This window comes from Mobula birostris, chromosome 11 (assembly GCF_030028105.1).
Source record: "Mobula birostris isolate sMobBir1 chromosome 11, sMobBir1.hap1, whole genome shotgun sequence".
NCBI classification, from domain to species: domain Eukaryota; kingdom Metazoa; phylum Chordata; class Chondrichthyes; order Myliobatiformes; family Myliobatidae; genus Mobula; species Mobula birostris.
This window is the reverse complement of record NC_092380.1, coordinates 88763149-88784413: the sequence shown is the minus strand read 5'-3', so window position 1 is coordinate 88784413 and position 21265 is coordinate 88763149. Positions and strand designations below refer to the sequence as shown.

At 40.2% G+C, this 21265-nt stretch overlaps 1 protein-coding gene across 3 annotated transcripts in view; it reads right to left on the bottom strand.

The window, feature by feature from the left end:
- alkbh3 (alkB homolog 3, alpha-ketoglutarate dependent dioxygenase) overlaps nucleotides 1-21265 on the bottom strand; it is a 63665-nt gene that overhangs the window by 25548 nt on the left and 16852 nt on the right. For all 3 annotated transcript variants that reach the window (XR_011887799.1, XM_072272684.1, XM_072272683.1), the window contains exons 4-6: nucleotides 8811-8845; nucleotides 8449-8496; nucleotides 4410-4513 (exon numbers count right to left, since the gene is read on the bottom strand). Coding sequence is in view for 2 of the 3 variants with exons in the window: in XM_072272684.1 (XP_072128785.1) it covers nucleotides 4410-4513; nucleotides 8449-8496; nucleotides 8811-8845 (187 nt within the window). In the remaining variant the exon portion in view is untranslated. The remainder of the gene's footprint in view (nucleotides 1-4409; nucleotides 4514-8448; nucleotides 8497-8810; nucleotides 8846-21265) is intronic.

The window sequence follows — 21265 nt, the reverse complement described above, 5'->3', positions numbered from 1 at the left end:
CTTATTCTCATAAGGTACGCCCTACAATCCAGGCAACATCCTTGTAAATCTCCTCTGCACTCTCTATAGTATCCACATCCTTCCTGTAGTAAGGTAACCAGAACTGAACACAGTACTCCAAGTGGGGTCTGACCAAAGTCTTAATGTAGCTGTTACATTACCTCACGGCTCTTGAACTCAATCCCATGGTTGATAAATATCAACACACCATACGCCTTCTTAACAACACTGCCAATCTGCACAGCAGCTTTGAGTGTCCTATCGACACGGACTCCAAGATCTCTCAGATCGTCCACACCGCCAAGAGTCTTAAATTTAATATTATATTCTGTCTTCAAATTTGACCTACCAAAATGAACCGCTTCACACTTATCTGGGTTGAAGTCCATCTGTCACTTTTCAGCCCAGTTCTGCATCCTATCAATATCCCACTGTAACCTCTGACAACCTTCCAGACTATCCACATCACCCCCAACCTTTGCATCATCAGCAAACTTACTAACCCACCCTTCTACTTCTTCAACCAGGTCATTTATAAAAATCACAAAGAGGAAGGGTCCCAGAACAGTCCCTGTAACACTGGTCACCCACCTCCATGCAGAATACCAATCACCTACAACCGCCCTTTGCCTTCTGTGGGCAAGCCAATTCTGGATCCACAAAGCAAGGTCGGTCTCCTTGGATCCCATGCCTCCTTACTTTCTGAAGAAGCCTTGCACTGGGAACCTCTAGAGACTGTTTTGCATAAAAAAACCAGGAGACCAAAAGTTTCTGAGATGAACAAATCACCCCATCTAGCACCAAATATTATTCCACGGTCAAAGTCACTGAGATTACATTTCCTCTGCATTCTGATGTTTGGTCAGAACAACAACTGAACTTCTTGACCATGTCTGCACAATTTTATGCATTGAGTTGTTACCACGATTGGCTGAGTAGATGTTTGCATTAACAAGCAGGCGTACATGTTTACCTAATAAAGTGGCCACTGAGTGTAAGTGTAGCTTTAAATTGTGAGTGCAATATTAAATATTAATATACTTCACCAAGTTTTAAAACAAGGAATGTACTGTTCACCATTTGTGTAGCTGTTCGATTACTTTGACTCAGTAGGTCTTGGTTAATACCACCTCAATATGCAACCTATCTTTATTAACCAATAAATGCTGAAAATAAGATATGTGTCCATTAAGGGTATTTTGAAAAAGGCTGTAAAGATTATTGAATAGTCTAAATTTAACATCTGTCTGCAAGTAACATAACAATATTGTATGGAAAAACATACCCAATTTATTTTTTTTGTGTTTTAGTACGTATTTTAATACAGCAGTTTCTATATGGAACCATCATGGGCTTGAATGCAGGTTTCACGTTTGCTGGTGTTCTTTAGAACTGACAGGAAGTCTTTAACAGCAGCCTGAGATTAGCACTGTTAGCTTTCCTTCCCCAGTGGTGTTATAAGGTATTAGTATTGTAAATACTCATTTTGCTTCTGATAATGCAGTTCAAAAAGTTATTTTAAAATGTCAGCAACTATTTGTGGATTATTTAAATAACTCCTGTAAGTAAACCTATATAACATATCGAGGTAAATTCAAACTGTCAGCTTTCTTTTGTAAACACAGAGACCCAAGAAAAAACCTTCAGAGATTGCAAGCTTCAACAATGTCTTGAAGCATATATAATATAGGCCAGAATCATATCCGTTGGGACTCTTCATTATTTAGACAGGAAACTTAAATTCATAAGAACACAAGGAAGCAGGAGCAAGAGCAGCATCCTCAAGCCTGCCTGATGATTCAACATGATCACGGCTAATCTGATACAGATTTTAATATCTCTTCTGTGCCAGTTCCCTAGACCTCAATTCCTCAACATTCAAAAAACTTATCTACCTCCAATCTAAATACTTTCAGTGATGTGGCTTTCAGGTACAGAATTCCAGAAGTACACCATCTCAGCAAGAGGAAATGCTCGCTCACTTCTTAAGTGACTGATCTTTTATCTACAAACCCCATTTCCAGAAAAGTTGGGATATTTTCCAAAATGCAATAAAAACAAAAATCTCTGATATGTTAATTCACGTGAACCTTCATTTAACTGACAAAAGTACAAAGAAAAGATTTTCAATAGCTTTACTGGCCAACTTAATTGTATTTTGTAAACATACACAAATCTAGAATTTGATGGCTGCAACACACTCAACAAAAGTTGGGACAGAGGCTTGTTTACCATTGTGTTACATCACCTTTCCTTTTAATAACACTTTTTAATCATTTTGGAACTGAGGATACTAATTGTAGTAGATTTGCAATGGAAATTTTGTCCATTCTTGCTTGATATAAGACTTCAGCTGCTCAACAGTCCGTGGTCTCCGTTGTCTGATTCTCCTCTTCATGATGCGCCATACATTTTCAATAGGAGATAGATCTGGACTGGCAGCAGGCCAGTCAAGCACACGCACTCTGTGTCTACAAAGCCACGCTGTTGTAACCCGTGCAGAATGTGGTCTGGCATTGCCCTGCTGAAATAAGCATGGACGTCCCGGGAAGAGACGTCGCCTTGATGGCAACATATGTCTCTCTAAAATCCTAATACACGCCTCAGAGTCAATGGTACCTTCACATACATGCAACTCACCCATGCCGTGGGCACTGATGCTTTTGGACCTTTCGCTGATAACAATCTAGATGGTCGTTTTCATCTTTGGCACGGAGAACCCGACAACCGTTTTTTCCAAAAACTAGCTGAAATCTGGACTCATCTGACCACAGCAAGCGGTTCCACAGTCTTTTGGTCCATCTGAGATGAGCTCGGGCCCAGAGAACTTGCTGGCGTTTCTGTATAGAGTTGATGTATGGCTTCCTCCTTGTGTAATACAGTCTCAAGTTGCATTTCTGGATGCAGCGACGGACTGTGTTGAGTGACAGAGGTTTTCCGAAGTACTCCCCAGCCCAGGTGGCTATAATTGTCACAGTAGCATGACGGTTTCTTAGGCAGTGCCGCCTGAGGGCTCGAAGATCACGCGCATTCAACAGTGGTTTCCGACCTTGCCCTTTACACACTGAGATGTCTCTGAATTCTCTGAATCTTTTCACAATATTATGCACTGTAGATGTTGAAAGACCTAAATTCTCTGCAATTTTGCATTGAGAAATGTTCCTTTTGAACTGACCAACAATTCTCTCACGAATTTTGGCACAAAGGGGTGAGCCACGACCCATCCTTGCTTGCAAAGACTGAGCCTTTGATGGATGCTACTTTTATACCCAGTCATGATACCTCACCTGCTACCAATTAGCCTGCTTAATGTGGAGTCTTCCAAACCGGTGTTACTTGAATATTCTGTGCACTTTTCAATCTTATTTTAACTCTGTCCCAACTTTTGTTGAGTGTGTTGCAGCCATCAAATTCTAAATTTGTGCATATTTACAAAATACAATTAAGTTGGTCAGTAAAACTATTGAAAATCTTTTCTTTGTACTTTTGTCAGTTAAATAAAGGTTCATGTGAATTAACAGATCACAGATTTTTGTTTTTATTGCATTTTGGAAAATATCCCAACTTTTCTGGAAATGGGGTTTGTATATCCATGCCCCCTTTTTCAAGGCTTTCCTACTAGTGGAAATGCATGCAGGGGTAACTTCAAGTCCCTGCATTAGTCATCATATTAAGTCAAAGGGGCAAATCTGAGGCTTCACTGGCAATGAATGCCTCCTCTGTCTCTTAATAGGCTGTTGTGGAATTTTTGTTCACATGAGCACTGGCTTTCTGAAGGCAAGAACGTTTGGTAAAGAATGCAAAATAAAAATAGAAAATGCTGTAAATACTCAGTATGTCAGGTTGCAATTGTGGGAAAAGAAATAGATATAACATTTCAGGTTGTAGACCCTTCATCATACTTCTTCAACCTGAAACATTTACTGTACTTCTCTTCTCACAGATGTGGCCTGACCTGTCACATACTTCCAGCATTTTCTGTTTTTATCTTAGATTTTCAGCAACTGCAGTTTTGGTAAAGAAAGTAATTTTATTTTCTTGTTGTACTGTGACTGCCAAAAAAAAAAGAATGCTTCTTCAGTTAGTTTGCAACTTGAAAAGCAACATCAAGTGGCACGATGATGGGAGAGGGCTGAAGATATGAGCTGCCATGTTGTATTAATGACAGGGATAATGAATTCTGCAGTGGCTAACTGAAGTGGTAAAAAGTGACAACACATCATTCACAACATCAAGTGAATGTTTTATGAATAGCATTAATTGAGACTTGGACACAGGTATTTGCATAGAGAAGAAACCAATGAAACTAAACAAAATCTCCTACCTTAGTACATCTGAAGCACTAAGATTAAACTTTTCTGTCAAAGATATATTAGAAAACAGCAAAACTATAAGAAAAACAAAACAACCTCGTCCAATGTTAGATTTTTGCTGCCATGGTATTTCCCTCAACAGTTGTTCAAACATCCAATCAGCTTCTTTTGACTCAATGAAACCAGGTTTCAGATGCAGTCTGAAGAAAAGAAAGGAAAAATTAGAAGTAAAACAGTGATAATGTCTCACTGAGCAATTTGTAAGAGCTAGTAATTTTTGCTACATTTATTCAAATATTGATACCCTACAATCTACGATTCAGACTATTCAGGGCCCAAAATATTGATGCAATTACAAAGAAGGCAAGCCATGACAGCAGCTATATTTCATTATGAGTTTGAGGAGACTTGGGATGTCACCAGAATCTTGCAAATCTTTACACATTGAGAGCATTTTATCTGGTTGCATCACTGGCTAGTATGGAGGACCACTGCACAGGAATGGAAGAAGCTGCAGCCAGCTCAGCATGGGCACTAGCCTCGCCAGCATTTTGAAGATACCCTCAAAGGCGATGCCTCCAAAGGACGACATCCATTATTATTACCATCACCCAGGCCATGCCCTCTTCTTATTGCTACCATCAAGAAGGAACAATATTCGCTGTAATTTTTAACGACCACTGTGCGCAAAAATCTTGTACTGTGTGCAAAAATCTTGTGCTGTGCAACTTCTTAACCAGTGACAACAGCATATGTGCACTAAATAAATTCTTTAATAAAAACAGTATAAATAAGTCAGTTCTAAAATCTGCAGACAAATCATCACAAGCTCTGTGTTGTCAACACCATCTGCATCAGGCACTGGAAAAAGAAATGTGATTATGTACTTAACAAGCCAACGAAGTAGAGGGTGATGATCTTTTGTGCGCAGATTAAATTAGATTATGAGGACACTCAGTCCTCGTTTATCGTCAGTTAGAAATGCATGCATTAAAAAATGATACAACATTCCTCCAGAATGATATCACAAGAAAACACAGGACAAACCAAGACTAAAACTGACAAAACCACATAATTATAACATATAGTTACTACAGTGCACAGCAATACCATAATATGATAAAAAGCAAACCATGGGCACGGTAAAAAAAAAGTCTCAAAGTCCCGATAACCTCATCATCTCACGCAGGCGGCAGAAGGAAGAAACTCTCTCTGCCATGAACCTCCAAGCGCAGCAAACTTGCCGATGCAGCACCATTGGAAGCACCCGACTGCAGCGGACTCTGAGTCCGTCCGAAAACTTTGAGCCTCCGACCAGCCCCTCTGACACAGCCTCTCCGAGCACCATCCTCTGCTGAGTGCTTCGATCCCACCCCGGCCGCCGAGCAACAAGCAAAGCCGAGGACTCAGGGTCTTCCCCTCTGGAAATTCTGGACCACACCGTAGCAGCAGCAGTGAAGCAGGCGTTTCAGAAGTTTCACCAGATGTTCCTCTGTGCTCTCACGTCCGTCTCCATCAAATCAGGATTGTGCACGGCACCCTACTTGACAAATAACAGACATCACCACCGGAGTGGCTGCTGCGAGCTGCGTTGCGTCGCCATCTTCTCCTCCCTCTTCAAAATTCCTTGGTGCACTAGAAGCAAAAGATATATGCACGCACCCACCTTTGAGGGATCATTGAGGAGGTGGTACAGGAACCTGACAACACAATATCAACATTTTAGGAACAGTTTCTTCCCCACCACCATTAGGTTTCTGAATGGACAATGACCCCATGTATACATTTCTTATTGCAATTTATAGTTTTTCTTATTATGTATTGTAATGTATTGCTGCCTCAAAATAACATTCTTCATGACATATGCCAGTGATACTACTCCTGATTCTGATTCTGTATTATTAGATTTCTACTCTCTTTTCATTATTAAGTTATTTTTGGGGTGACTGGGCATCACAGGGAAGGTCTATTGCCCATCCTTAACTGCCTTTAAAATGATCACTTGCTCAGTCATTCCATTGGTTATTTTAAGAATTAAACACATGGTGCAGGTCTGGAGTCACATCAATTTCCAGATCAAGATGGAGGCCAGATCAATTTCCCTCGGGATCAATAAAGTATGACTATGACTATGAATATGAGATCAGACTTTCTCATCTGAAGGACATTAGTGAAACAGAAGTTATTTTTAAGCAACAATCGGTGAGTTTTTTTATGGTCAAGTGCAAATTTTCTTCCAGATTCCATATTCTGGTGGGATTTAATTAATAGAATATAAATTGTTATTTCAAGCATTTGAATTATTGGTCAGGTAACTTAATTACCCTGTAGCAGAAACGAAGAAGAAATGCAGTTACAATGAGAATGCAAGCTATGCACATGTACGTCCATGAACGTATACACATACACAGCTGCATTATACATGCTAAACAAAAGCAGCATACAGTAAGCCACACTGAGCAACCTCATAATCATCAGTGCAAATCTAAGGAGGGTAATCCCACCAAAATTAATTGTGAATGGTGGTGAACAGCTAATCAGCTAACAGGAGGAGTCTCCAAGATCACCCCCACTCTTGATGATGATGATGATGGAATCCAGCTTAAGAGTGCTAAATAGAAGGTTGAAACATTTACAATTACATTCTGTACAAGTACTGAATATTTAATCCAACTTTGCTTCCTCCTGAAAACTCCACTAACACAGAGGAGCAAGTCTTCAAATATGCAGATAAAACATGGACCAAACAACTGAATTCTAGATACAAATTAAGAGCAGCATTTGGCCAAGTGTGACATTGAGCTCAGGAAACCCATTAAAGTCAGAAGTGGAGATGTTTGCTGACGAAGTTGTCCATAACTACATACAGCACGACTTAGACAAGGCTGATCAGCAGCAAGGAATATTTGCATGACTCAAGTGTCATGCAAAAACCATCTAAAAAAAAATCAAACCCCTTTACCTTTGACATTCAGTAGTACTATCATCGCTAACCCCCACTAAAAACAACCTAGTGGTCAAGAACGAACAGTAACTCAAATGAAACAGGCAGAAGAATATTGTGACCACAGGGGCAGGTCAGAGATTGGGTATCCTGTGTTAAGTATCTCAACCCAAAGAATTCTAGTATTTTCAAAGCACAAGTCAGGAGTATGATGGAATGCTCACTGTAGCTCCACAAGATTCCTGGTATTCAACATTATCCAGGTCTGACAGCCCAGTTGACTACAGCCCATTCACCACTCTACACATTCAATCTCTTCATTATTGTCAAATCATTCTGCAGTGTGTGCCATTCATAAACTACTCTATATAGCACCTCCCAAATCCACAACATCCAGAGATGAAGGCTTCAGAGGCATGTAAAGACTATATTCAAATTGTGAAACACCCTCCAGTTGGAAATGTATCTGCATTCCTTCATTATCTCAGGGTCTAAATGATGAAATTCCCTTTCTAAGGTTATAGGAATACTTCTCTGAGAAGGACTGCAAATGCTGGAGGAAGTGGCTCACTGGGCAAAATATTCTGGCTATGTCACCAATGTCCTGTTCTGAAAAATGAATTAGAACAAAATATTAAATCGCACCTTTGTCACCTTTGTTTATTCAGAGCATTCTGCTACAACTACAGAAACACTGAAGAGAATTTTATTTAGAAGTCCCAAAGTAAGGGATACTTCGGTAAAACAATATTGCCTTTTTGGACAAGTGCAGAAAATAATGGTAAACAAAATGACACACACTGGGAAACAGAGATGTAGGTACTAATCATTGTGAGCATCGCAGTGGAAAATAAAACTACTGCCTAAACTCATGATAGAGTAGTTCTACTTGTGCATATGAATATTTTGCGATATAAATATCTCAGATGCCAAATTGACAGAATATCAATGGCTTTTTTATGCCTGAGCTATGAAGCACCACAGTTCACAATAGACAGTGACTCCTGTTGGCAGTACTTAGGAAAGGTTTATGTGCAGAAGCATTCGACTCTAAAGTTCAGTCAACAAATCAATATTTCAATCATAAATTCATTGTTCTAGATTTTTAATAAGTATAATCAAATCTACATTTTGAATCATTTTATCTTAAAGTTATATGCATAGAACGGGAGAAAAATCTTCATTTCTTACCTGGAAATTCCTGTTGGCCCGCTGCTGATCTCATATAAACCTTCTTTGCTTATGAACAAAGAATAGCACAGTTTAAAAATCCCAGTTAGAATCATGCAAGACTTGTTAGATTCTGTATAGAAAATAAGTAAGTACACTCAAGGTAAACTTTTGTACTAAAGGGGAATCAAGAGCTATAGCAATCAGGCAGGGAGATTGAGTTGCAGCCAAAGATCAGTTTAGCTAGAATCTTATTGAATAGCAAATCAAGTTTAAGAAGTCCCTCCCATTTCTTATGTTTATCATAGTATCTTGAATCAGTGTGAGAAAATTACAATGCAAGACTTTTTCCAATTTAAGAGTGGCATTATTTATGTACTTACTCAATGATCCTTTCTTCTGGAATTTTACGCTGAACCTATGTTGAAAATAAATTCCAAAAGAAGAATGAGAGTTCTAGGTATTTGATTTAACACAAAACAAAGCACTTGAGTAACAAACATATAACAAACACTATGATTAAAAGCATGGAAATTACAATTATCAATTGATAAAATCCTTTTGTTAGCAGGATGTTGTATAATAGATTAGAGGATATGAGAGGCTAGGCTTTCGTATTGCACTTGTGCAATGTGGTTAACATATCTTGAATTGAAAGTTATTTCTGTCAATAAAATGTACTGCAATCATAATGAATCTGCTAACCATTTTATATGTCATTAGACACACGTCACACCTTGGGATGATTTTGGTATACTGTATTAGAATGTTATGCAAATCTAAGCTATTGTTGTAAGCTAATAGAAATAAGATTAAGCTTGTCAAAAAGTGAATAGTCTCAATCTTAAAAATGCAAACACAAGGAATTCTGCAGATGCTGGAAATTCAAGCCACACACATCAAAATTGCTGGTGAACGCAGCAGGCCAGGCAGCATCTCTAGGAAGAGGTACAGTCGACGTTTCAGGCCGAGACCCTTCGTCAGGACTAACTGAAGGAAGAGCTAGTAAGAGATTTGAAAGTGGGAGGGGAAGGAGGACATCCAAAATGATAGGAGAAGACAGGAGGGGGAGGGATGGAGCCAAGAGCTGGACAGGTGATTGGCAAAAGGGATATGAGAGGAGAATGGACAAAGAAATGGCAGATGGAATACAGTGTCAGGGAGTGTATGGTCATGCACTTTGGTAGAAAAAATGAAAGGGTTGACTATTTTCTAAATGGAGGGAAAAGACAAAAACTGAGGCGCAAAGGGACTTGGGAGTCCTTGTGCAGGATTCCATAAAGGTTAATTAGTTGGTTGAGTCTATGGTGAGGAAGGCAAATGCAATGTTAGCATTGATTTCAAGAAGGCTAGAATATAAAAGCAAAGATATAATGTTGAAACTTTATAAAGCACTGGTGAGGCATCACGAAGCATTGTACACAGGTTTGGGCCCCTTATCTTAGAAAGGAAGTACTGAAACGGAGAGGGTTCAAAGGAGGTTCATGAAAATTATTCTAGGACTGAATGGCTTGTCATATGAAGAACGTTTGATAGCTCTGGGCCTGTATTCACTAGAATTCAGAAGAATAAGGGGTGACCTCATTGAAACCTACCAAATGGTGCAAGGCCTTCATAGAGTGGATGTGGAGAGGATGCTTCCTATGGTGGGAGACTCTAGGACCAGAGGACACAGCCTCAAAATAAAGGGGCGTCCTTTTAGAATGGAGAGGAGGAGGAAATTCCTTAGCCAGAGAGTGGTGAATCTGTGGAATCCTTTGCCACAGGTAGCTGCGGAGGCCAGGTATTTATGTATATTTAAAGCAACAGTTGATAGATTCTTGATTGGTCCAGGTATGAAGGGGTATGGGGAGAAGGCAGGAGATTGGGGCTGAAAGGAAAACTGGATCAGCCATGATGAAATGGCGGAGCACTCAATGGGCCAAATGGCCTAATGCTGCTCCTATATCTTGTGGTCTTATAAGTATAAAGTGAGCAGAACAGAGGGCTAAGCACACAGATTTGTTGTGCACCTGTGCTGATGGTGATTGTGGAGGGGATGATGTCAGAAGGCAGAAATACAGCAAATATAAAACACAATTGTGCAGTAATTACTATGCACTGAAGAGCAAAAAGGAGGGGAGAAGAAGATGGTGGCGTGACGCAGTGCATGCGGCCGCTCCGAAATGATATCGTATTTGTAAGTAGGTACCGTGAACAATCCTGATTTGATGGAGACAGATGTGAGAAGCACAGAGAAACACCTGGAGAAACTTCTGAAATGCCTGCTTTGCTGCCGTTGCTACTGTGCAATTGAGAATCTCCGGAAGGGAAGGCCCCAAATCCTCGGCTTTGCCTATTGCCGGGGCCGGGGTTGAAGCGCTCGGCAGAGGTGGTGCTTGGTGTCAGAGTGCTGGTCGGAGGCTCGAAGTTTTCGGACGGACTCAAGAATCGGCTGTGGTCAGGTGCTTCCAGGGTGCTGCATCGGCACGTTTGCGGCACTGGAGGTTCATGGCAGGAAGCGAGTTTCTCTTCCTTCTACCGTCTGCATGAGATGATGGGAATTTCGAGAGACTTTGAGACTTTTTTTTACCGTGCCCATGGTCTGTTCTTTATCAAATTACGGTATTGCTTTGCACTGTTGTAACTATATGTTATAATTATGTGGGTTTTGTCAGTTATTTAGTCTTGGTTTGTCTTGTGTTTCTGTGATATCATTCTGGAGGAACATTGTATCATTTCTTAATGCATACATTACTAAATGACAATAAAAGAGGACTGCGTGTCCTCATAATCTAATCTAATCTAATCTAAAAAAATGAAATAGCACTAGCGTATGCTCCTGCACCTTGCAATGCGCCAGTTGACAGCATTTGCTTGCAGATATCTCCTTGCACTGGAGCACCATATCAAAGTGTGTCTTTTCCCGAACTGATTATCTTCCAGTAATAGACAATATTTGTCTCAATATACATCCCTGGGAACACCTGGTGAACTACAGAGTCTTGAGATGAACCTTAACAAAGACCCAGTGCACCCTTTTTTTGAAGTAATTGCATGTCTGATGATCTCCAGATTCTTTCTTTGATAATTGCTCTGGTAATACCACTATGTATTAAGACTGTTTAATGTCATTTCTAGACCAAAGATAACACACAATAAATAATTATAAAATAACACAATAAATATTAATGCATAAGATAGCTTATGTACAGAGCTTGACTATCTGTCTATAAAGTGATGCCAGGCACACAATTGTCTGTATGTAAGGTGATTCTGACAGGAAATGGTGAAGTAGTGATGGTGGGGATATAGAGGGGTGGGTTAGTGGGTGAAGATTTTGATCAGCCTTACTGTTTGGGGAAGGGAAATGTTTTTGAGTCTGGTGCTCCTGGCATGGATACTGCGTAGAAAGGTTGGGACAACAGTCCATGAGCAGGGTGGGTGGGATCCTTCATAATGTTACAGCCCTTTCCCATTTGTATACATTATACATTTCTTGATGGCGGGTAAGCTTGTGTCAATGATGCATTGATCCTCTAAAAAAAGCAATGCTGCTGACTGGCACATTCAAGATGCAGAAGTATGTGCTAACAGATGCACCTCTACCCAGCAACTTGCTAGCAAATGTACAGACACTGAATAACAAGATAGAAGACCTAAGGGTAAGATTGTTGTATTGGAGACATGTGGAATTGCTGCGTTTTCTATTTCACGGAGATGTGGTTCAATTGGGAGACATCGGATACAGCACTCCAAATAGACAGGATCTCAATCCACCAGATGAATCAAATTGCTGATTCAGAGAAGGAAAGAGGGGGAGGTCTGTTTCATGATAAACTCTTCATGGTGCTTGGATGTAGAGATCTTGTTTTATTTTTGTTCTCCTGACCTAGAACATCTAACGATAAAGTGCCATCCATTCTACTTACCAACAGAGTTCTACTCCGTGATCCTGACTGCAGTTTACATACCGCCAAAGGCAAGCACTTGATGTATTGAGTGTTACAATTAGGAAACAAGAAATAGCCTATCCCGGCACCTTACAGATCGTTGCTGGGAACTTCAACCAGACTCCCCTGAAGAAATCGCAGCCCAATTATCATCAACATATCACCTGCAGCACCAGGGATCCAACACAGGCAACTGGTGTTAACTTTAATAAGGAATGCCTACCTTCCATCCCTAGACCGCATTTCAGGAAATCTGATCATGTGGATGTCCATCTCCTCCCTGCATACAGGCAGAGGCTAAAAGAGCAAGGCTCCAGAGGCAAGGACAATAATGAGGTGATTGCAGGAAGCAGAGGAGCAGCTATGGGATTGCTTTGAGTTAGTGGACTAGGCCATGTTCAAAGACACATTAGAATATCTGAACAAATTATCCACGGTTGTCATGGACTTCATAAAGTCATTTGTAAATGAGTGTGTCTCTACAACATCATTCACAGTCTTCCCCAACCAGAAGTCCTGGATGAACAAAGAGATCCACAATCTGTTGAGCACAAGATCAATGCATTCAGGTCTGTAAACCAAATAAAATGCAAGAGGTCATCTCACATGCGAAGTAGCAATTCCACACCAAACTTGAATCACAGTGGTAGGCTCAATACCTGTGCCATCATCTCCTACAAAGTAAAACCAAACGACTTATGTGACAACAGTGTTTCATTAACAGATTAGCTCATTGTCTTTTATGCTATGTTCTGATTGACAGGACATGCATGTATCTTCAGAAACTCCCAGAACCCCTGGCGTACAGGAGTGAGATATGTCAACTAGTGGAGTGGTGCTGCAGCAACAAACCGGCACTCGGTGTCAGTAAGACAAAAGAGCTGATTGTGGACTTCAGGAAGGGTAAGACAAAAGAACACATACCAATCCTCACACAGCAATCAGAAATGGAGAGAGTGAGCAGCTTCAAGTTCCTGGGTGTCAAGATCTCTGAGGATCTAACCTGGTCCCAACATATCCATGTAAAGAAGGCAAACAGTGGCTATACTTCATTAGGAGTTTGGAGAGATTTGACATGTCAACAAATACACACAAAAACTTCTGTAGTTGTACCATGGAGAGCATTCTGACAGGCTGCATCACTGTCTGGTATGGAGAGGCTACTGCACAGGACCAAAAGAAACTGCAGAATGTTGTAAATCTAGTCAGCTCCATCTTGGGTACTAACCTACAAAGTACCTAGGACATCTGAGGCAGGTTCGATATTGTCGCTTAGAGTTAAATTGGATAGATATATGGGCAGAAAAGGAATGGAGGGTTATGGGCTGAGTGCAGGTCGGTGGGATTAGGTGAGAGTAAGAGTTCAGCACGGACTAGAAGGGCCGAGATGGCCTGTTTCCGTGCTGTAATTGTTATATGGTTATCTTTAGGAGCGGTGTATCAGAAAGGCAGCATCCATTATTAAGGACCTCCAGCACCCAGGGCATGCCCTTTTCTCACTGTTACCATCCGGTAGGAGGTACAGAAGCCTGAAGGCACACACTCAGCGATTCAGGAGCAGCTTCTTCCCCTTTGCCATCCGATTCCTAAATGGACACTACCTCACTTCTTAAAAAAATATATGGTATTTCTGTTTTTGCACTTTATTTTTTAATCTATTCAATATACGTAATTGATTTACTTGTTTATTTATTATTAATAATAATTTTATTTTATTATTTTTTTCTTTGTTAGATTATGTATTGCATTAACCTGCTGCTGCTAAGTTAACAAATTTCACGTCACATGCCGGTGATAATAAACCTGATTCTGATTCTGACCCTGTGATTTCAGTCTCTGAGGTTGGCATGAGAATATCCGTCAGGAAGATGAACCCACGTAAAGCATCTGACCTATTCAGTGCACCTGGCCACGCACTGAAGACATGTGCTATCAACTGGCTAAAGATATCAGTGTTCACTGATACCTTTAACCTGTTGCTTCGGCGGTCTAAAGTACCCACCTGCTTCAAGCAGGCTTCAGTTATACTGTTGCCCATGAAGAATATAGTAACTTGCCTCAATGACTATTACCCAGTAGCACTTACATCCACTGTGATGAAGGGCAGTGACAGGTTGGTGATGAAACATATCAACTCCTGCCAGAAGAATGACTATGATCTGTTCCAATTTGCCTACCATCACAAGTCAACTGCAGGATGACATTTCACTGGCCCTTCACTGAACCTTGGAACAGCTGGACAGAGAAGATGCTTACATCTAGATCCCCTTCATAGACTAAAATTCTGCATTCAACACAATCATACCCTCAAAAATAATCAACAAGCTCCAAGACCTATTCCTCAATACATCCTTGTGCAAATGGATCCTTGATTTCCTCACTTGCTCCAGATAGTTCAGATTGGCAACAACATCTACTCTACAATCACTAAGGCTGTGTGCTTAGACCCCTGCTGTACTCGCTTTATACTTGTGACTGTGAGGCTAAGTACAGTTCCAATGCCATAATTAAGTTTGGTGATGACACCGCTGTTGCTGGATAAAGCAAAAGTGGAGATGAATCAGTATAGAGGAGGGAGATTGTAAATCTGCCTTAATGGTGGCACAACAACCTCTCACTCAATGTCAGCAAAACCAAAGAAGCTTATTACTGACAACAGGAGGATGAAACCAGACATCCATGAGCCAGTTCTTGTCAGCGGATCAGGTGGAGAGAGTCAGAAACTTCGAATTCCTCAGCATTATCATTTCAAAGGATCTGTCCTGGGCCATCAAAAAGAAGACAGAGCAATGCCTCTACTTTCTTAGAGGACTGCGAAGATTCAGCACATCATCTAAACTTTGTCAAACTTCTACAGATGTATGTTGGAGAGTATACCAATTGGCTGCATTGTGGTCTGGTATGGAAACACCAATGTCCTTGAAAAGAAAAGCCACAAAAAGTAGTGAATACAGCCCAGTCCATCACTGGTAAAGTCCTCCTCACAGAAAAGCAGCATCCATCATCAAGGACCCCAATATCCAGGCTATGCTCTTTTCTCGCTGCTGCCATCAGGAAGGAGGTACGGGAGCTTAAATCCTCACACCACCAGGTTTAGGGACAGTTATTATCCCTACACCATCAGGTTCTTGAACCAGTGTGGATAACTTCACTCACCTCAACGACTGAACTCATTCCGCAACCTATGAACTCATGTTCAAGGACTGTATAGCTTATCTTCTCAATATTTATTATTTATTTGCACAATTTATTGTAATTTGCGTATTGGGGGTCTGTCTGTCTTTGTTGTGTGCCGTATTTCATTGATTCAACTGTTTATTTTTGTACTTATTGCGAATGCTCACAAGAAAATGAATCTCAGAGTAGTACAAGGTGTCATATATGTGCTTTAATAATAAATTTACTTGGAACTTTAAACTTTGAAGCTTCATGCAGCCACTGCAAAGGGGAAGGACCACGGTCTAGCATCCGGCCACCACTGGACATTGAGGAACAGGGCAATCAGTAACAAGCTCTCAAAGGCTTCACTAATGGATTTATTTTATGAAAGAATCATTAATGGTGCTGACCTTTTGTAAGGGAATGCACTGAATTGCTGGTACAATTAATGTAGATAATAACATGCCCAATTGCCTTTGTAGTACACATTATGAAAACAAATTTGGTGGGAAAAAAACTAGCCATAGTTCTGTTTCCCACCCAGTTATTTTTGTAATGCATTCTTAGCACCTAATGTCACACATTCTACATATATAGTTCCTCATGTGTTACCTATCCTCAGACTCATCACATCAATACACTTAAACATCAATTAAAAACAAAATCAAATTATTAATTGTGGTCTTGCATCCTACTGCAGCTGTCACTTAGGAAGCAAAATTAAAAGATAACAAATTGAGAAATTCTAGTTGAATAATTTTCAATGTCAATATTGTCAACACAGGTACTAGTTATTTTTTATTCATTTTAACAAGTCAACAAATCATCCGGCACAGTATGTGCATGATCCTCTTTATGGCAAGAACAAATTGAACCTGTTATTTGATACCATTACATCTGTAGTGATTTTGTTCCTTCCATCAGACAATGCGCCTACATTGGAGTGACTTAATGAATACTTGAATCATGTATCAAGGGTTTAAGGAGGCAGTGCCATAACAAATATAAAACAGAAATGTGCAGTGATTGCTATGATCTGAGAAATGAAAATAGAATCCTAATTAACAGTAATAAATACTCCTGCACCTTGGAATGTGCCAGTTGGTAGCATATGCTTGGAGATATCTCCTTGTATTGGAATAGCTATCAGTACAGGGTGGGTGGCCGAGGGTGATATGTCTCTACCAAAGGAAGTGTAAGGTGTTCCTTCCCCCCACTACCCTGCAGGCTACCCTCGGGCAAGGTGCAGCAGCTGCTTAGCTCACCCCCCCCCCCCAATCAGCATCACATAAAGCCATGGGAGCAGATGGCAAATGGTCTAATGAGCAGCTGGTGCATATCACAAGTCCTGGTTATGTGGCCACTGATGCCAGGCAGACAATCTCTGAAAAGTATTGATAAAGGCTGGGGTCACTGGTCTTGTAAAGACACTGCCTTGTAGAAGGCAATGTCGAACCACATTGTAGAAAAATTAGCTAAGAGCAATCATAGTCATGGATAGACCACAATTGCCCACGTTATACTCCACGGCACATAATGATGATGATGATGATGATCAATATCAGGTATACCAAATTATGTCTTTCACTAAACCGATGATCTTTTAGCAGCAGTTGATGTTTTGTCTCAGTATGTATCACTGGGAAGAACTGGAAAATCGGCGGGAGGACAGAGAGCAGCGCACCACGCGTGCGCAGTCCTCCGGTGAAAAATGATATCGTATCCATTAAATAGGGGCCGTGGACAATTCTGATTTGATGGAGAGGGACGTGCAAGTACAGAGGAACATCTGGAGAAATTTTTGAAACGTTCGTTCACTGCTGTCGTTACTGCGTGGTCAGGAATCTTTCGGAGGGCAGGCCTCAAAATCCCTGGCTTTGCCTGCTGTTGGTGACCGAGACTGAGGTCAAATCCTTCGGACAGAGATGGCGCTCAGTACTCGGTGTCGGAGAGCTGATCAGAGCTCGAAGTTTTCGGATGACTCAGAGTCGGACTGTGGTCGGCATGGCAGGGAGAGTTCTTCCTTCTTCCGTCTGCATGAGATGTGGGACATTTGAGAGACTTTGAACTTTTACTGTGCTCATGGACTTCTTCATCAAGTTATGGTATTGTTGCACTGTTGTAACTATATGTTATAATTATGTGGTTTTGTCAGTTTTTTCAGTCTTGGTCTGTCCTGTGTTTTGTGATATCACACCGGAGGAAATATTGTATCATTTCTTAATGCATGCATTACTAAATGACAATAAAAGAGGACTGCGTGTCTTGATAATCTAATCTAATTACAAGATTCTTGTGACAAGCCTTTACAGTGACTCATTGAGAAGAGAAAATCTGCAAATGCTGGAAATCCAAGCAACACACAGAAAATGTTGGAGGAACCCAGCAGGCCAGGCAGCATCTATGGAAAAAAGTACAGCTGACACTTCGGGCCGAGACCTTTCAGCAGGGCAGGAGGATAAAAGATGAGAAGTAGATTTAAAAGGTGGGAGGAGGGGAAAGAGAAACTCAAGGTGATAGGTGAAACCTGGAGGGGGAAGGATGAAGTAAAGAGCTGGAAAGTTGATTGGTGAAAGAGATACAGGGCTGGAGAAGGGGAAGTCTGATAGGAGAGAACAGAAGGCCATGGAAAAAAAAGGGGTAGAAGCACCAGAGGGAGGTGATGGGCAGGCAGGAGATAAGTTGAGAGAGGGAAAAGGGGGATGGGGAATGGTGAAGTGGGGAGGGGGGGGGCATTACCAGAGGTTGGAGATTCACTACCTCCTTTACCTAAAGAAATTCTATACTGTAGATGGCCAATGAGCTCAAGAGTTTTCGTTTTTAATAGCTATCGCAAATAAACTATGTTTAGGCTTTTTTGCAAACAATTCCAACCACCAAGTCTTTTATATAATATGAACTCTCACATGGATTACAGCCCATCTTATATTAAATGAAGTGCTAAGTACTTAATGATCCAAGATCCTTACCCTATGCTTCTTAGAAACATGATGGGAACTTTAAGATATCTAATTTATTGTTTTCCTTTCTTGAAACAACCAAATATCATAAGCAACTAACATGATTCAAATTAAGATATGCAACACTCTGTAATATACTAAGTGTTGTTGCTGTTCCTCTCCACGCCTTGTAGCATATCGGGTGGCAACCTTACCGTTTCTTTAGAATTTGTCTGTTTTCATGACGCCAGGTTGCTAGCTCGACACTTAACCCAGCGTGGATGGAAAGCATGCAAGGAGCGAGCTGAATTCGAACCCCAGACCACTCGCCTTGAAGTCCAGTGAGGATGCCGCTAACCCACCAGCCAGCAAGTATACTAATTAGCCAACATTTAAATTAATGTTACCCAAAAATGTTCTTGTACAAAAGTACTGGCCCTTGTGGCTAGGGAGATCAGAGGGTATGGAGGGAAGGCTGGTGCAGGGTTCTGAGTTGGATGATCAGCCATGATCATAATAAATGGCGGTGCAGGCTCGAAGGGCCGAATGGCCTACTCCTGCACCTATTTTCTATGTTTTTTTTCTATGTTTTACTGAATTAAATTGATCTGAAGCTAATAAATTAAGACATTGTATTATGCTGTAAGACTGAGAATTGCTTCATTGCAATAGCTTAACACAAAGCATTTTAAAACATTTTGCTACACTTGCAACAATCATCCCGTTTTTCTTTTCGCTTCATCATATGATTTATCTGTCTTAGTTCCACAGATAAATTTGTTCTTGTCCCTATCAAGCAAATGTAATAGTAACTTTTCCTCATGAAATGCTTTACTCTTTGGACATCAGTGGATCTTCTGGTAGTGGCTGATGGAGTAACAGCAAACTGCCGTTGCTCCAACTCTAATTATCTTACTATTTCCAACCTGTCTTGAAACTTATTTTTTTAAGTGTGATATTCTTTCATTATGGACACAAGGAGGGCCAGAGGTACCGAAAAGGATGATTACCCTGCTTCTATGGATTCTATTATGGATTTGCTACAAAGTCCTACATGAGAAGCCTCTGAGGAGTTTCAACAATTCAGCACTGAATTTAAACAAATCGATGGTAAATTGGATTCTATTCAACAATGAACACGATAAACGTATAAAAAATAATGAGGAAATTTTGTCGGCTCTGGAAACGGAAGTAGATGAATTGCAGAAGCTTTGTGAAAAGCAATCGAAGTCCAACGAAAAGTTAACACAGATGATTATCAACCTAGAAGAGAGAAGTAGAAGAAACAACCTACGGGTTCTGGGTCTCGAAGAATTAATCAAAGGTAATCACCTTATGTTGTTTTTTGCAAACTTTTTGCAAGAATTATTTCAGGAGATTTTGACGTCTGTGCCTATGATCGATCGAGTTCACAGATCTCCTGTGTTTAGACCTCCTAACGGTCAGAGACCAAGATCAGTAATAATCTGTTTTCAGGAATTTAAAACAAAGGAACTCTTAATTCGCGAATCTCGTCAAAGAGACTATAATGGTTGCAAGATTAGAATTGTCGAAGATTATACGCCTGAGGTTATGCAGGAACATGTTAAGTTCAAAGAAGTTATGTCCCAGCTTTTTAATAAGGGTTTCAAGCCTTCCCTTCGTTACCCAGCCCGACTCAGAATCACACTTAAAAGCGGATCTTTCGAATGGTTCCGCTCGACTGTTAAAGCACAGAAGTTTTAAAATCCGAAGGCTAGCTGTTTAGTTTCTCCTTACATGAAGACACAAGATTAAATGAGAAACTTTTAATTCGCAAATCCCGTCGAAGGAGCACGATTGGTTATAGGATGGAATATTAAGATTCTCGAATATTATTCGCTTGAGGTTATGTATGCAGGAATGTGCTAAGTTTAAACAAGCTCTGTTGGAATGTTTTTAATAAGGGTTTTAACCCGTCCCTTGGCTACCCAGTTTGACTGAGTATCTCATTAAAGATGGATCCTTCGAATAGTTTCGTTTAAATGCTGAAGCACAAAGATTTTTTAAATTTGAAGGCTAACTGCTTAGTCTGTTTTTCCAGGAAGATATAAGATTAATGTTTGATGTCTTTCTGTATGAATAACTGCATCTTTTACTATTGGTAAACCTTTGTAACTAATTTCCTTTCGTATTTTTTAATACTGTATTTTTGATATACGAGAATTGAATCTCTTGTATGGGTATTGTTTAGCCTACGTTGGAAAATAAATAACCTTGAAACTAATTGGAGCGATCACCAGGCGATTACCAGGTAGTTGTAGATGCTGACTTTCTATTGGTTGGTTTTCTTTCTTTGGGAGTTGGGCGGGGGTATGGTTTTTTCCACAGAAGCTGTTTTTGAATTTTTAGCCAACTTGTTGCTTGGTTACCATTTCTCAAGGTTTATGGCTTGGTTTTTAACTTACATTTTAACTCTTCCTTTCAATAATATTAAAAATGGACCAAACTATCAATTTACTTAATTTTAACATGAAAGGGTTAAATCACCCTGTAAATGTAATAAGATTTTTGCTTATATTAGGAAATTTAAGGTCCCTATTATTTTTTTTACAAGAAACTCACATACGCAAATGTGATAATCTACATTTTTTTAGCCGTTGGAATGGACTTTGTTTTCACTCTTCTTTTCAGGCAAAATCTAGAAGAATTTCAATTCTTATAGATAATACACTTTCCTTTGTCCAACATAAAGTAGTGTCCGATACTAATGGACGTTTTGTTATAGTTTCAGGAAAACTAGATCATAAATTAATAGTACTTGCCAATGTGTATGCCCCAAATGTAGAT